The 17,116-nt window shown below is 66.9% G+C and overlaps 1 protein-coding gene across 1 annotated transcript in view; it reads right to left on the reverse strand.

Annotated features, from left to right (window-relative positions):
- The window catches only part of PKD1L1 (polycystin 1 like 1, transient receptor potential channel interacting), a 64,692-nt gene that overhangs the window by 40,535 nt on the left and 7,041 nt on the right, over positions 1 to 17,116 (reverse strand). Inside the window, exons 8-19 of the mRNA XM_025046514.1 lie at positions 16,975 to 17,112; positions 15,868 to 16,089; positions 14,543 to 14,703; positions 12,880 to 13,200; positions 12,102 to 12,164; positions 10,094 to 10,270; positions 8,803 to 8,880; positions 6,881 to 7,023; positions 6,243 to 6,363; positions 4,340 to 4,451; positions 1,699 to 1,894; positions 862 to 933 (exon numbers count right to left, since the gene is read on the reverse strand). Of these exons, the coding sequence (XP_024902282.1) occupies positions 862 to 933; positions 1,699 to 1,894; positions 4,340 to 4,451; positions 6,243 to 6,363; positions 6,881 to 7,023; positions 8,803 to 8,880; positions 10,094 to 10,270; positions 12,102 to 12,164; positions 12,880 to 13,200; positions 14,543 to 14,703; positions 15,868 to 16,089; positions 16,975 to 17,112 (1,804 nt within the window). The remainder of the gene's footprint in view (positions 1 to 861; positions 934 to 1,698; positions 1,895 to 4,339; positions 4,452 to 6,242; positions 6,364 to 6,880; positions 7,024 to 8,802; positions 8,881 to 10,093; positions 10,271 to 12,101; positions 12,165 to 12,879; positions 13,201 to 14,542; positions 14,704 to 15,867; positions 16,090 to 16,974; positions 17,113 to 17,116) is intronic.

The raw sequence follows: 17,116 nt of genomic DNA on the forward strand, positions 1-17,116 counted from the left end.
ATGACGCACACGCTCCCGCCTCCGCCGCCGCGGCCGGGCGGTGGGCCTCGCGGGCTCGGGCTGGAGAGGACGGACTCGGGCCGGGGTGTGGACCAGCCTCACACGGAGCAGCTCCCGCTCTGGCCCCGACATGGCCGACGAAACCTGACGGGTCTCTAACAGCCCTTTGAGCGACGGGGCCGCTCGCCCCGAACCCCAAACACCGTGTCGCGGATCCCCGTCCGAACCGGGCCCTGCTTCCGGAGCCTTCTCTCCTCCCGACGGCCGTGGCCGCTCCGTCTGCCCGGGCCTCCCCAGACGCCACACGAGCCACCCCCGGTGACCCTCCCCCCACCTCCCGAACCGTCACGTGGACCGTTTCCAAGCGAGCACAAAAGCAGGGTGCTGCGTGGTCTGCGGAGCCCCCCGCCTGCTCCCCACACGGCCCCCAAGGGGGCGCAACAGCCTGTCTCGCTCTCGCCTGGGTTTTGTCCACTGACCACCCCCCCAGCAGGTGCCCTGGGGGACCAGGCCGGGCGAGGTTAAGGCGGCGGGCGGTGCTGGACTGTGTGGGCTCCGTTCTGGTGTCCCCAAGGGCAGAGCAGCTGGACTTCAGCGGGGAGTGGGGGAGAGGGGAGGCTGCTGAGCTCTGAGAAGAAATGGAGCTGCAGACGGAGGGTCGGACCCTGCGGCTCAGCGCTGGGCGGTCCCCGGGTGTGCGCGGCCACACACGGTTACGCCCGGGGAGCCGTCCCTCGCGACGCCCTTGGACGAGTTCTTCACGAAAGACGGATTCCCACGCACGGCCTGTTTCTCAGGAGCCGACCCACCCTCGTCGTTAGGCAAAGGGCAGCGAACGCCCTGGGAGGCTGCGGCACTCACCGGAGTGGGGAAGCGGATGAGGTCCCTCAGGGTGAGGACGGTCTCCGCCCTGTCTTCCTGCACCGTGTCTTCCTGACCAGGACGAGCAGGCGGCGGGCGGGCGGGAGGAGACAAAGGGAGAGGGCGTTGGCCGCGGGCTGCGTCTGCTCGTGTGGAAACCGGGCGGATCCCGCGTTTCCGAGTGAAGAGCTCGGGCTGCGACATTTCTGGAGAGACCATCGCGTGGTCCCCGGCGTTCCCCACCCCCCCACGCCCCGCCCTGGGCACCCACGGGCCACCGCCCCTCGCCCTATAGGAAGGCGACGGCGGGGAACAGGAACTAGGGCGACGGCGCCGAGTGCGCGTCGGAAAAGGATGAGAGAGACGGACGGGGCGGAGGAAGGAAAAACGTCAGTCAAACGACGTGTCACAAAGACACCGAAACTGGTGTCTTCTTAGGCGTGAACGTGCTCTGGAGACAGCTACGGGGTGAGCCGCGGACACGCCGCGGGCAAGGACGGCCGCACGGGAGCAGGCGGCCCTCCCCGGGGAGGCCACGGCCTCAGGACCAGCGCCGGAGCGCCACCGTCACGAGCGAGAACCGGACGCGGCTCGTGTCAGGTTTGCTCACAGGAGCCCGTGCACGGTGACGAGCGGCCTGGACTGGTCTCAGGGAGAGCGGCCGCATCTGCTTGTGAAATGCCGGAGCCGGTGGGAGGCTGCAGCCGGACACCAGAGCCACGCAGCGGCCGGCACGGTGTCCTCCCTCACCCGTGTCATGAGCCACCCGTGTCATGAGCCACCCGGCCGCAGGCCCTGTCCGCTGGGACACCGAAGCTGGCCGGCCCTGGCCCGCACCTGGTCATGGAAAGCTAACCCGCACACCGAGGCGATGAGCGTGTCCCGCACTGGTGACCACCATGCACACGCGGGGCTTCCGTCCTCCTGCGCCCAGCGGCTCAGGACCCTGGCGACCACGGCGACGTAGTCCCTCGCTTCCGTGTGGCTGCCCGTCAGCTGGAGCGCGGACAGGTTTCTCAGGGTGGAATTGTACCTGAAGGACACGGGAGCGTCATCTCGGTCACTCCAACACGCCAGGCCACCCAGAGCGGACGGCATTCGTCACAGAAACGCTTGCCGGGGCGTCGGGGCGGAAAGCTATGACTCGAGAAGCCTTGGTCCGCGCGGAGAAAACTCTAAGACGATGTGAGGGGCAGCGTCGGACGCTACGACCCCCTCGTCAGGACCGAACGGGTACAAAGAGCCGGACAGAACGCCACGGACACACGCGCATGACGGCGAGCGGCTCAGAGCCGGACGGAGATCCAGGCAGGCGACGGCGGCCGCAGGCCCCCGACACTCCAGGAAGCGGCTCGGTCGGTCGCCCCCAGACCAACGGCAGAGCGGGCGCCTACACTGACACGCCCGACACGCTACGCCCAAGGGGTCGCCCCAGGAAGGTCAGCAATTTGAGTACGAAATCGACCAGTGTAACACGCCGTATCAGCGCACGGAAGGACAGACCACGAGCGTCTGGACAGATGGAGCAAACGTGCTGACAAAATCCAGCACCTGTGCCGATGCCAACACCCCGAAGTCCGAGAACGCGAGGAGACGGCTTCGAGCCGAGAAAGGACGTCCACCGGGGCCCATCGCTAAGACTGATTACCACGAACGGGGGCGACTGGATGCTCCGCCCCCCCGCCCCCCCGCACCGGCCGCTTCTACTCAGCTCTGAGCCGGAGGGTCCAGCCAGGACGGCCACGCAGGAAAAAGGAAGAAAAAGTGTGTGGATTAGAAAGGAAGAAGTGACACCCTCTCTACTCGCAGGCCACGTGACCGCACACCCGGCAGTTCGCAGGGGGCCCCACGAGACCACCAGAGCCGACGGGCCGGCCGGCGAGGTTGCAGGATGCAAGACCCATAGACGACGTCAATCAAACGTGGCACGCCAGCGATAAAAGCACCCCAACTTCAGAAAACAGTTCCCCTCACAACAGCATCGAGAAGAACAAAATACTTAGATTAATTTAACAAAAAGGTTCAACGCTATACACCAAAAATTATAAAATACTGCTGAAGGAAATCAAAGACCTAAATCACGGAAAATCTCAGTTCCCGGATTGGAAGACTTCACGCCGTCGAACGGCAGGGTCCCGAGCGACCCGCACGGCCGGTGTGGTCCTGTCGGAGGCGTTTTCCCTCTTTTTTGTTGGAAATTGGCAGAATGGTAGCTGGAGATCCAGCGTAACCAAGGCAAGCGCGACAAGAACCCAGGCAGCGGAGCCCTGCTTCCCGCTTCAAATCCGCCAGGAAGCTGCGGGAACCTCGTGCGGGACCCGGACGGAGACAGACGTCTGATCACTGGAAGTTTCCCGGCCCGGAAATAGACACCGGCGTTTACGCCACTTGGTTTTTGACAAAGGGACGACCCGGTTCAACGGGAGAAAAGCGAGCTTTCCAGCCGTGGAGCCGGAGCCACTGGGCGGCCACCTGTGAAGCCACGAACGTGCGCCTCACCTCCCGCCACACGCGGAAACCAGCTCAGAGGGGCCCCGGGGCTCCGCGTGACAGCTAAGGCCGTAGCTCTCCAGGAGAGATCAGGAACGGAGCTCCGCGACCTTGGCGGGGGACAATTTCTCAGTGTGCCAGAAGCACGAGCGATAAAAGGGGGGGATTACAACCTCCTGTACCTCCAGGGGAGCGCGGAAGCCCCGGGCTGGGGGTGCGCGCACGAGTCACACGCCTGGCAGGGCCGTGCAGCCGCCCACGTGACAAACGCCCCGCGTCGTCACAAAGACGAATGAAGCAGCCTGGAGTGGACAGCGTGGGGACCTCTCTCCACGGAGGACACACGGCAGGAAGGGCGCTCAGCGCCCCCAGCGTCGGGGGGGCCGCCAACCAGCACCCTGGGGTGTCGCGCCCTGGGCACCGGGCGGCGAGACTGAAGAGGCTGGACGGGTGGTGGAGGCGGGGACAGACCGAGGCCCTGTGAGGGCAGGGGATGCGCACGCCTCGTCCCCACAGCGCGTTCACGCGGCCGAGGGCAAAGCCAGGCCACGCGGCTGGCCCCCGCTGGTAACACGATGCGGCGGGCCGGGGGGGACGCTAGGTCACCAAGCAGTGGGCGCTGACAGGCGCCGGCATCCACACTTCACAAGGGGGGAACGCACGGGCCTCACCCGCTCACACGGGTGTGCAGAACAGGCGGAGCTGTGGGAGGGACTGGGCCGCGGCGGGGTGGGCCGGGGTGGGGCAGGGGCTGCCCGAGGGCAGGTTCCCAGGGAGGGTGGCACACTGCGGACGGGGGTGCAGCTCCGGGTGCCCCAGGATCCAGGGCCGAGCCCGCGAGGAGGGCGAGCGACGCGGTGTGTGAGTGACAGCTCAGCGAAGAGCTCAGGGACCGGGGCACGACCACAAGGGGGGGCGGGGAGCGGGGGGGCGTCCGGGTCGCCCTGGGGGTCCGCGGCGGGTCGGGGTGCTGTGTGGCTGTACTCACAGGTCCTCGCCGGGGCAGTGGTGCCCATGGAAACGTGGAAGCACCGTCACGGCCACCACGCACGGCCGCCCCTGGGCGCCCTCGCCGTCTGCCACCCGGATGGACACCAGGACTGCAAGGGAAGCAACAGGCGGAGGCGGCTCAGTGGGGCCCCGGCTGTGGGGCTGCTCTGCGGGCGTCGGGACGGGGTGGGCTGGGCCTGGCCAGCAGGCGGCGGCTGCGACACCAGCAGACCAGCCGCCTGGACTCTGCTGGCCAACCTGCGTGCCGGCAGCCGGCGGGGGCTGCAACAGGAGGCGCTCCCTTCCCGGGGACCCCCGCGTTCCCGCGTGAACCCAAACAAGACGGGGCGGTGAGAGCCCCAGCCTCGGCGGGAGCCCTTGAGGGTGGGGCCGCCCGGCGCCCAGCACGAGCCAGAGGCCCGCTCAGTCACCTGCACCCGTGCCTGTGGAGGGAGGATGGCACCTGCCTCAGCCTCCCCTTCCCCGGCCTGCTCTGGAGACGGCCGTGCTGAGTCACCAGCAGGGCTGGGACAGGCCACCCGGGGCCATGGGAAGTGACCGAAGCCGGAGAGTAAAACATGAAGCCTGAGACGGAGCGTCAGGGGTCGGGTGAGATTCTAAGTGGTTCCGGGTGAAGGACGGAATGCGACAGGCCCGGAGGAGAGCGAGGGAGGGGAGTCTGCATGAGGAGGGGGGCAGGGGGGCAGGAAATGGCTTTCTGGGACTCGGGGTGCCCTCCGCGATGCGGGCCCAGGTGCGTGGTGGGGACTCCTGTGGATGACACGAGCCAAGGCCCTGCCCCAAGCTCCCCCCACTTGGACCTCGGCAGGTCCTGTGCTCTGCAGACCCCTGCGGACGGGGCCCAGGGCGCCCCCCCATGAACAGGGCCCAGGGCGCGCCCCGTGGACGGGGCCCCCGCAGGCACCGGTCCAGTGAGAGGCTCCGAATGCGAGTCCTGTTCAGACCCAGCTCTGCGCGGGTTGCAGGCCCCACACAGAGGAGTGCGGTGAGCATCCATTTTGAGGAAAATTCCAGAAGGCAGAGGCTGGGTGCAATTTCCGTCTCGAAGAACTCACCGAGGCCGGCCAGGGGGACCCCTCGTCCCCCGCCCACATGCCCGGTGCCCGCCACGGCACTAAGCGGACGTGCCCGCCCCGAGACCCCGAGCGCTCCCCCTCGGTGCTGCTGACCCACACCCAGAGGTGCAAGGGCTTCTGACCGGGGCTCAGGCCAGGCGTCGCGAAGGACAGAACAACTGGGCTGGACGGACGGGCGACATTCGAGTGAGCTAGGCGCCCGGACTAGCGGGCGTCCGGCTGGAACGGACTCGCCCACAGCAAGGAGGCACGAGATCCCGACTCGCCGCCCCCGTGTCGGAACCAGCGGAAGTTCGCGAACGCTCCTCACGCCCAGAGACCGCTCTGCTCTGGTTCCCGCGGATGGGGACACTTCCCTAAATGGCTGTGTCACCAACGTGCTCCGCACAAGCGGGTGTGACGCGGGGTCAGCGTCGGAGGACAGAGCTGTGCACGGGACGGAGCCCGTCTCGTCCTGAAAACCACGCGGGCCAGCTCGGCCCTCCCGGGTCCGCCCGCAAATGCCCGTCAGCGAACGCGGCACAGCCTGGTCTCGACGTTCGACTCGGGGGGACGAGGTGCCCTTCGGCACTGCCTCGCGTTCGCCCTGACTGCAGGTTCAGAGCGTCACTTTGCGTGGAAGGCTGATTCCTCGCTGCACCACAGAGCGGCCGCTGGACCCGGACCGAACCGCGTCAGACGCATCGCGAGACAAAGAACGTGACTTTCCGGACACACAGGCTCCACACCTCGTAGTTCTGGGAACCAGGTCTAGAAGCACAGGTCGGCGCTGCCCGCGACCCCGGCCCGCTGCCCGTGGCCTACCTCGGAAGCCGTCCACGGGCTCGCCGGCCGGCAGCGTGAAGTAACGCTGGGTGTCTCTCCCGCGGTAAAGGATGCGTTTGGGGGCACTTCCCGCCTGGTAGCTGAACTCGTAGCGAAGGTCCTGCACTCCATTCCGGGGTGTGGGGGGACAGTGTGGTCAGCACGATGAATTCCAGCCCAGCACACCCGCCCGCTGCTTACCGCCGAGGGCTTGTCCTCGGACAGGCACCGGGCGGGCGTCACTGAGTGTCCCCGAGGCACGCGGCGGGTGACCACCCACCTCCACAGCCCCCTCTTCCCCAGCGCCTAAAGAGCTGCCTCTGTCCCTTGGGGTCGTGTGCCCTCTGGGCCTGGGACCTCCCGACAGTCACAGATGCATGGACCTCCGGGGCCATCTCGGGGTCGAGGGGACGAGGCTGCCCTCTGCTTCCCGCTGGGGATGCAGCAGACAGGAGATGGGAGGGGACTTGCAGGGGACGCGCTCGGCCTTAGAGCCAGGCCTTCGGTGAGGCCCGGGATGGAGGTGGCCTGGGGACGCATGCGGTGGCTGCTGGGAGGGGCCGCTGGGGCGGCACTTGGAACGAGCGGGTGTCCACCGCGTGAGGACAGGACAGAGGCCAGGGGCAAGGCCATCGCACCTGTGCCCCCGACGTGCAGAAGACACCGAAGGTGGTGTGTGCCTCGAGGCCCTGGTGGGGCTGCACCTGGCAGGCCACGTCCCGCGGGGCCCGGTTGACGGTCAAGTACAGCTGCGCCTTCCCGAGGAAGCTGTGGTTTGAAGCTGCAGAGAACAGGACGCAGGGTCACGGCCCCTGGGGGAGTTGGGGGCGCACGGCACAGATGGTGGGCGAGAGCTCAAGCCTCCGTGGGTCTCACGGTCGGGGCCCCAGGCCAGCAGCGTGGTTCTCAGGCCTGCCCGGCCTGTGGGGTCAGAAAGCTGGGGTGGGGGTGGCCGGGGTGAGCACGGCCTCCGGGGCCCTGGTGTGGCTGGCGCCGAGGGCCAGCACCACGCAGCGCCCAGTAACACCGCTCCCCGGCTGCTCGCTCCGCCTGGAGATTGGGCAGGTGGGACGGGCCAGGTCCCCACCTGCTGGCAGGGGACACCGGAGGGCGCGCGCCCCAGCAAACCCCTTCCCCGCTACATGGTCTCAAAGCTGGTCCAGGACTCGCAGGCACAGCTCAGCGGAGTCTGCAGCGCTGTGCGGTTTGAGGCTTGGCTGTTATTGACGGCACGAATGTTGTAAGCACGGTCCTTTTGCTGCCACAGGGCGTTCGGAATCGGTGCCGTGAACAGACACGGTCCAACACGCCTGACTGTCCTCCCCAACGTTAAACATCTCATTTTCCATTTTGTGCTATCATGAATCATCTTACGATGATTATTTTCATGCACAAGTTTTTTTTCGTTTTTTACTTTTTTACTTTGATGCCTTTTTCTTGAGATAAATCGGAGGTGTGGGATATACATTAAGTCACTTAGAGCTTTGATGATGCTGACCCCCCCCGTGACAGCAGGCGCCACGGCTGCATCTCGGATGCTGTGCCGGAGGCTGTCCCCAAGTACGGACGACAGGTCCTACAGCAGAAGTAAGATCTGAGAGGGCGGGGTGGCCGCTTCCGAGCTGGCCGGGGCGTCCCCAGGAGAAGAGGCACTGAGCGTGCAGAGGCCTGAGTCATGCTGAGGGCAGGCCCCGGGGAGCAGCAGCCCCTGAGACCGGCACAGGGGAGGACGGGCCGTGGGGGGCTGGGGAGGCAGGAGCTCTGGGGACAGCGCTGCCACAGGGTGGGCTGAGGGCTGGCACTGGCACGACTGTGCCCCCCCGAGAGAAGGGCTCCCGGCTCGTCCTTCGAACAAGTCTCCAAAGGCGTGTGTGGGAGCCAGGACCCCGAGTTCCGTTTCTCAACGCACAGCATCATGGGAGGGTCAGGAGGGGCCTTGACGAAGATGTCGACAAAAGCCCTGAGGACAAAAACCGCCTGGGGTCCCGCCCACCAGGTGACGCGAGCGGCCGCGTGGATGCGAGACGGATGTGCGTGGCGGCTGCAGCCAGCGCCCAGCGTGGACGCCGACCAGCTGCGCCTGTGCACACAGACACGCGGCCTCGGGGCCGAATGGAGCTAAAAGCCTCTAGAAATGGGGCAAAGTGCCCAGGAGTCACCCAGAGGGGGACGTCAGGCTGTCACGGAAACGCCAGAGGGACGTGGGCCAGCTCGAGGGCCCCCGGGGAGAAGCCACTCGCGCTGGCCTCCGAGCACGTGCAGAAGCCCCCGCCGTCTGCAGGGGAGCGGTCAAGCGACCCAGCTGTCCAGGTCGAGTGAAACGGGCGACTGCCTCAGCCCTGCTCTGAACACTCACCTGCTCGCCAAGTGCACAGGAACACCTGTGCCTCCTCGGACCCTCTAATGCGGGGTGACAGTGAGGCGGGGGGTGGGTGGCGGGACCTCCACAATGAGAGCCCCGGGGAGGGGTCTCACGTGACCGCAGTTTCCAGGAAAAGCTGCCACTAGAACTAAAGCCCTCATGGTCCCCGCAGCAGGCCCAGCGGGCAGCGCCACCTACCCACAGAGGCTTGCAGGACATACGTCTCTCCAGGGCTCAGCGAATACGGCTTTATCGTCACCGTCTGTCCCGTGATCCCTATGGAAAAGAAGGGGCCTCAGGGACACGGTCATCAGTGGGCTCGAAGGACAGCAGTTCAGACAAACCCTCAGCATAGGCGCCACCCTCAGTCCCAAAGTGACGGTAAAATAGGACTAGTTAACCGGCTTGTCCTCAACCAGACAAGCCACTCCCTGTCTGTTACGCCCTCGGCACAGAGCTCAGAGCCCATCGCCAGCTCCCCTGCCAACGGCAGCGACACCGAGCTCCGGCCAGCGGCCGGGTCAGACGGGTGCTCACTCCCCGGAGCAGAGCGCGTGGGGGGACCCCGCTCAGACGGGGTGCTCACTCCCCGGAGCAGAGCGCGTGGGGGGGACCCCGCTCAGACGGGGTGCTCACTCCCCGGAGCAGAGCGCGTGGGGGGGACCCCGCTCAGACGGGGTGCTCACTCCCCGGAGCAGAGCGCGTGGGGGGGACCCCGCTCAGACGGGGTGCTCACTCCCCAGAGCAGAGCGCGTGGGGGGAACTCCGCTCAGACGGGGTGCTCACTCCCCGGAGCAGAGTGCGTGGGGGGAACTCCGCTCATGCACTAGGAGCGGCTGCCGACCGGTGCGACTCTGCGGGAGGCCGAGGTACTCCGAGCGACACGTACGTCTCTGCAGGACGCCGCTGTGCACAGCGCTGACCGGTGGGGACTGTGACCACCCAGCGGACATGGGCTGACTGAATGCGTGTCCGGAGCGGGGGGACCCCAGTGCGGGGGGGTGGCCCGGGGCGAGGGGACCCCAGTGTGACACGGGGGCCCGGAGCAGGACGGCTCAGCACCACAGAACAAGACACCAGCTAGTGGTAGTGTGGGGCGTGGGTCTCGCAGCAGGGACGAGCAAGTGAGTGACCGCGAGGGGCGATGCGGCGAGCTGAGCGGGTGACTAGGGCGGCGTCGCTGTGCTCGCTCTGCGGGTGACCGCGCCCGGGGGAGGCACAGCAGTGTGTACGCACGGAGGAGCCGGCGCGTTCCCCGTGCCCTGCGCCTGTGGCAGCCGAGTGGCCTCCCTGCCTTGACCTGCAAACAGGGCGCCCGGCAGGCTCGAGCCTCAGCGTGGTCCACAGAGGGACAAACGCAGCAGAAGGTGGCTCGACCCCAAGCTCCCCCCACGCACCCCCCACGCAAAGGAGAAGGCGCAGGGCAGCTCGGGGGCCGGTGCCCACGCCCCAGGAGGCGGCCGAGGTCCCGGGCCCAGGGCGCACCTACCGGACGTGGTGTAGCCCCGGAAAACAGCACGGGCCACCGGGGCCTTGGGCCAGTTGACCAGGAGGCCAGGCCTGGCGCCCGCGGTGGGGAGCACGGGGCCCACCAGGTTGTCCCCGTCACCGAGGCTCCCATCAGCCCTGGCACTGGGTCCTGGCCCCGGGAGGCGCAGACTGGTCCCTGGGAAGACAGAGCGAGCCTGGGTCGGTTACGAGTCTTGAGTCCGTGTCCCGGCGCTAGAGGGCGGTCGGCAGCAACGCCACGTCCGCAGGCGGCTGCCGGATCCCGTGGTCTGAAACGGCTTCGCCGGCCACGCAGGCAGCAGGGGACTGAGGCCGGCACACCGGTCACGTCACTGCTGCGTCCTCCGCCCACGTCCCCTCAGCGCACGTGTGTCTGGCCACGGGGCCCAGGGCTAGTTACTGGGACAAGGACATTACCCGGACGGCTACGGCGAGCGCGTCAGAGAAACACACACGGACACACGGACACCAGCGGCGTAAGGCCGGCGCCCCGCGCGGGAGGAAGCGGGCGTGCCTGGGGGGGCAGACGGGGCTGCTTCAGAGACCGGGGCGGGGAGGGCTCCTGGGAGAGGGGCTCCTGGGGAGGCCGCCTGGGGCGGCAGGGCTGTGGCCGCAGGGAGGGAGGACGGGGAGGAGCGGGCGGTGGGGTGGGAGGAACTGGGGAACCCCAGGTGAGTGGGGGGTGTGGGGGGACAGGTCGGGGTGTGACGCTCTGGGTTGAGGCCCTGAAGGCACCGTCTCTGGCCCTCTGCAGTGACGTGACTGAGGGGGCACGGCTGGCGGCAGAGACAGGCCAGCGGCTCCCACGTGGTCCAGGCCAGAGGGGACAGCTGGACTCTGCTCAGGGGACGCTCACTGAGACTGCGAGAGGCCAGGAAACCGCAGTGAAGTGGATCAATGTCGGGGCTCGGAAAGGGCGCCCACCCGTTGGGAAGAAAGAGTCCTGGACGCAGCACCTTCTCATCCGGTGTGACCCCTGGAGCACCCCCTGAGGGTGGGGATGAGCCCCCGGCACAGACGCCTGCGGTAGGTGGGAAGGACCGTGGCGGTGGAGGCAGCAGAGAGGGTGGCCAGAGGCCCGCACAGTGAACCGGACGAGTGACCCCACCAAGCGCCCAGACGTCCATCCCATGAACACACCACACGCTGGTCATTGTCTCCCATTCGTTCAGCGGACAAATCATTCACTGACCACTCACTGCCTGTTGAACACACAAGCTGCTTGCTGGTCACCTAGTCATCCCATGAACCAAGCTCACTGGTCGTCCATAACAACACAGGTTTCCCTGATCGTTCCCTGACCGTTAGATAGATCACTCCTGATCACCTGCCCATCGCACCAACGCATCACTCATTGCTTATCTAGTCATTCGCCGGATAAATCGATCACTCCCTGATCATTCGCTATTTCTCCGACGACGTGCTCATTGAGTGCCAGTGTCCAGGTGCTGTGACAGCCCTGGGGACAAGTGTAAACACGTCACGGAAACTTTCCTCCAAGAGCTCGGCAGGAGGGTCGGACGCAGAAGGAGCCCATGAGTAGGACGAGCCACCCGCTTGAAGCAGGTCGAGTAACACACTGGGCCGCTGGGAGGAGGGGCCACGGGACAGGTGGAGGGTCCTCCCAGACAGGGACACGCAGCCCACAGAGATTGACGTCCCCCGAGGTGACGACTGGGGGGGACGCTGAGGGAGGCGTTTTCAGCAGATGACGCCCTTGGACCAAAGCGTGGGAGAGGGACAGTGTCCACGGAGGCCTGGGCTCCTCTCTGTGTTTGAGGCAGGGGTACCGGAGTGCATCAGTCGGTGAGCCGGGGACAAGGGAGCAGCCGTGCCAGCCTGTGCCACGCGAAGGAGCGTACACTGCCCACTTTGCCTCGGGGGCGCTGGGTGGCCCTGCCGCACGGCAGTGGCGTGTGGACCTGGGTTTCAGAAGAGGGGGTGGCGGGCAGGGCAGGGCCCCGGGAAGGGGGACGACACAGACTCACCAGGCCACCTTCCTCCGGACGGCGCCGCTTCCTCGATGTCACTGTAATAGGCTTCGAAATCCACTGAAACGACAGAATCAGAGGATCCCACTTCACACCGGAATCACACGGACTCCCGATGGGCGGCGGGCGGCGGCCCCGGTGGCCCCACGGCCGGGCGAGCTCTGCTCTGCGGACACGCGGGCCCCGCGGAGGCAGTGTCCAGAGGCAGTGTCCACCGCGCGCGACCGCGGACACCCCTCACGGGCTCTCACTGCTCTCGCAGGACGTGCGCCGCCCTGTCAGAGTGGACGTGAGCGCGTCCCGTGACACCGCCACGGGGCTCTCCCCACAGCTCCCCCGCAGTCGGAGGGCCTCACGGGGTCTTCCCACCCGCGAACCCGGGGCTCAGCACGCGGGGGTGCAGTGGCCTTCCCCAGGGCACAGGGCACAGAACACGCGTCACCCAGACGCCCGCGGCCACGTCACACGGCGTCCCGGGGAGGGACAGCGAGGGAGAAGGCAGAGGCCGGGCCACACTTATATCACTGACAACGGACTTCGCTCTCAATGGTTAGGTGCGAAAGCAGTTTCTGTCCGACGTGAAAACCAGTGGGAAGGGAAGCGTCGGTCGCTGAGGGGACAGGTGCCGTCACGGGGCCGATGCGCACGGAAGGCTTGTCACAGCCGTGACTGGGCCACGCGCCAGCCGACAGGAGGGAGCGGGCTCCATGAGCACTGGGCTAGGGCAGCGTGAGGCGAGCAGGTGACCTCACACCTGACCGCCCGGGCGGCTTACCAGGGGCGGCGGAAGGCAGGGTCCTCTCAGGAGGGCTGGGCCCCGGGGACCCTTCGTCCCAGGCAGCGTCCCCCGGGGCCGTAGTGACGCCAGCAGCAGGGACCCAGTGCGTGGTGACCATGGACTCCGTGGAGGCTGTCCCCGCAGCCGAACGGTCCGGCCAGCCCGGGCTCTGTGGCCACAGCTCGCGGGAGGACGGTGTGGGCGTGTCATGGGGACTGGTGCTGCTTGGGCCCACGGACAGCCGAGCGGACTCTGACACCTGCGACGTGGCCCCGAGCCTCGCGGAGCCCAGCAGCCCCACCGCTCTGCAGAAGGGGACTGCAAGGGAGATGTCGCAGGGTTACGAGTCTGGACGGGAAAGGGCCATTTGGATTTGGGGAGTGTGCCGGCCACGTAAGCACACTCGGCTTTCAGCAAATCTGACATCGGTTTGTGGACCACACGTAGGCGACAAACGCCGAGGGTGACAGACGGCAGACAGTGACAATGGACGCAGGGCACCAGCTCGCCCGCCACCTCGCCCGCGACGTGCCTGCCCCAGGCCCCCTGCGCCCACTGGCAGGGGCCGTTCACGCGGGCTCGAGACCCCGTCTGGCCTCGCGGGGCCTCTCCTCACCCTCATTCACCCACCCGTCAGCGTCTGGTGCAGTGATTCTGCAGCCCAGGGCTGAGAGTTAGGGCAGAGGTGACCGGCACAGAGAGTATTTGGCGGAACGTAGAAACCGACGTCTCAAGGAGGTGAGCTTTCACTTTCCACCCCGAGAGTCAGATCCTGTGACAGCAGGGCTGAGGGGCATCCAGGCTGGGACAGGCGTTTGCTCCGTGCAAAGTGTAACCGCTGCTGTGCCACCCAGGCCCCGTGACACACTGGATGTGACCCAGGCTCCGTGACACACTGGGCAGAGGCTTCGATCCCGGCAAACCCGCCCACCTAAAGAACGTGGGAGGGCCCCCCTGTGAAGACGGCACAATGGCCCTCCGTCTCCCGTGCCTCCAGCAGAGGGCAGCGGGCGGGGGTCCCCACGTGGGAGCTTCGCGAGGCCCCAGTCGTGGAGGACGTCTGGGAGGCTGGCCCAGCGTCTGTGGAAGGCGGCCCCGGAGACAGCTCAGAAACAAAGGCCCCTCTGTCAGCCGTGCAGAGCGGCCCCTCATCACAAACATTGCCGGTGATAAGTCCCTCTTGCCCAGGCCCAAACCTAGGGGCTGACGCACCCACAGGCCACGGGAGACTTTATTTTATGCACCCACTGCCTGTGGCTGCACGAGCCACGCTCTTCACGGAGGAAACATTGCTGGAGGCGGCTCGAAGCCTCGGGCGGTGGCGGGGGGCGAGGACCCAGGGCGGGAACCAGCGTCCGCCGCCCCTCTGTGGGGTCTCCGGGCTGCTGCCCCAGAGGACAAGGGAGACCCGGAAGGGGTGTGGGGCGTGGGCCGCAGGGGTGCGGCGCCTGTCATTTCAAACAGCTCGCTGCGCTTCTGAACCCGCGAAGCTGCCCGCACGCAGCCGCCAGGCGGGGCGGGCATCAGCACGCGCTGGCCCAAGCGCGGGGGACATGCTCGACCGTGGGCAGGACCAGACACACCGCCGCACATGCGTCACACTTCGCAAAGTTTCAGCGACCTCAGAATCGAGCCAACACAAGGAGGCCACGCTGCCCACCTTCCGCGCGGCTGCCTTCCGTGGCGTTGACCACGAAGAGGTCCCAGGAGTAGGACAGGCCCGCTGTGTCGCCGCAGTCCGCGCACGCGGCCCGAAGGGACAGCTCGTCGTTCCAGTTGACGGGCAGGGCTCGGAAGCGCACCCAGGCGACGTGGACGAACCTGCGGGCGAGCGGCCGGCTGTAGGACGCGGCGCGCGGCCCTTCGGCGCGTCCACGCGCGCTGGGCATGCTCAGATCGCCCCTCTGGCCTTCGTCAAGCGGCAGACAGCGGTCACCGACGACACGAGCGAGCCCCGATGGGTGGCCGAGCCTGTGCCGCCGCCCTAGGGCCTGCCTGCTCCCCGCCCGGCCCCCACGGACTCGCCCGGCCACGACCCCTCCCGAGTGTCCTTGCCGGCCACACTCAAAGCGCAGGGGGACTGTGGGTCCCGGGGCCGCGGGGCTCGGGAACTGCTGCGTGCTGCCCGGTGCTCCGCTCCGTCGCCGGGGCCTGGGCCACTGAGCCGGGGTGGCGCGGGCGTTTCCCGTGACAGCCCCTCTCCCCACTCGCGTCTCATGTGGCCGCCCACCGGCGTCTCCCAGCACGGGGGACCAGGAGGCCATGGCACGCGGTGCCACAGGGGCCTCGCCTGGCCCCAGCCTGTCCCGGGCCGTGTGCGTGAGTCTGCATGCGTGGGGCGGGGCGTGGGGCTGAGGAGGACACGGCAAGGAGCGGCTGGTCTGGCCCTGACCTCCCAGGGACACAGTCACACGGGCCGGGATAGTCCCCGCCGGGGCCAGCGCCGTTCACCCAACTTCAGGCCCCGCGAAGGAATATTTGACAACAAATTCCGTAATTCTCCTGTGAGACTTACACAGCGCATTGTATTTTTAGAATAAAAGGGTCTTAAGATTTTACGTACCGTTATTTAAATCACGCCCCAATATCTCTAGCCCTATCCTGGCGCGTCTTCGCTTTTAACATGTACAAATATAAACAAAACGGAAGTGGCCTGGGCTCCTTCTGGCCTCCGCCCCCAGCCCTGGAGCAGATGCGTCTCAGAGCAAGTGCTATGGCGGACGGGCGCTTCCTACTCGGAGCCCCCCATTGGGAGCCCCCCACTCGGTGGCCCCACTAGGAGCTGCCCACTGGGAGCCCTCCCTCGGAGCCCCCTCCACTCGGAGCCCCCCTCAGAGGCCCCGCCGTCAGCGCGCAGGGATCCCGCGCCCGAGCCTCATCTCCCGTGCACAGTGGGTTTCTTGCAGGCCCCAGCAGCAGCGGGGCGCGGGGCGCCCAGGGCAAACGCCTGCGCCTGCGCGGTGGGGACCTCAGGACAGGCAGTACCTGAGCGCTGAGTCCAGGCGGGTGGACAGGAACACCTGCGCCTCTGAAGAGTTGCGGCCTTCGCTGGACACCACCAGCGTCACGAGAAACTGGTCGTAGCTGCGGCTGAGAGAATCTGCCGCAAAGGAGAGGGTGGGCGCGCCCACGTGCAGGCTGCGTGGAGAGGGCCCCTTGAAGCAGGGGCGCCCGGGGCTGCTGGCTGGGGTACACTTCCAGTGATACCTGCGGGCGAGCCGTTGGGGGTCTGAATGCCCTGCCCTGGTCAGGCAGGTGACCTTGGCGTCATCACGGGCTTCCTGGGGGCCTGCGAGGGAGCACGTGCCCGTGTCCGTGGGGACGCCTGCTCGCCCTGGCAGAGCACAGAGTGTCCAGTCGGGACACTGGGGCAGGCCACCCAGGGAGGGCGTGGGAGGAGAGGGCCAAGGCCTGAGCCAGGGGCCTCCAACGTCCAGGGACGCAGCCACGCAGAGGCCTGTGACACGGAACCCAGCCTCCCACACACCAAACATCTTACCCCGCAAGTGTTCAAATACAAAGTAACACGTTTGCTACGGATCGAATGTCCGAATGTCCATGTCCCCAAACCCACGTGTGGACCCCAACTCCCAACGCGATGCGTGGGAGGCCTTTGGGAGGTGGCTCCCTTGTGGGGGCGAGGTCCTGCGGTGGGGTCGGGGCTCCTGGACGAGAGGCCACAGACAGCGCCTGCCCCTTCCGCCACGGAGGACACGGCGAGAAGACGCGCCGCCGTCACCACGCAGCATCTGCGGCGCCCGACCCTGGACGTGCAGCCCCCAGAACGCGAGTGACTGTCCGTTGTGTCGAACCTCGCCCGACCCCGCCCCCGTCTGGGCGGTCTGTTACAGCGGCCCCGAAGACTGGACACTATTGAAACCTCATATTGGAAAACGTACCACACTTTAAACACCAACACGTAAACTGACCTGTCTCGTTTCCGTCCCTTTTCTAAGTTCTCCTGTATTTCGATCCTAAGTGAAACATGAATTCGGCTAATAAAAGTTGAGGTGCGTAAAACTTCATTACCGCTGAATTCTAAAGCCACCCCTCCTTCAGTTTGGAGGGGGCGCATAGTCCCTTGGGGCTCACCTGAGGGTGGCCCTAGGCCTGTCCGGGTCGTAGGACAGGGACCCGCGGAGCACGACGGTGGCCGAGGGTCTCCTGGCGACGAGCAGGTGCGTGCCCTCGGAGATGACGCTGACGGGGGCCCTGGCTCGCACCTCCACGCTCA

Source organism: Pteropus alecto, unplaced genomic scaffold (genome assembly GCF_000325575.1).
Source record: "Pteropus alecto unplaced genomic scaffold, ASM32557v1 scaffold214, whole genome shotgun sequence".
In the NCBI taxonomy this organism is placed as follows: Eukaryota; Metazoa; Chordata; class Mammalia; order Chiroptera; family Pteropodidae; genus Pteropus; species Pteropus alecto.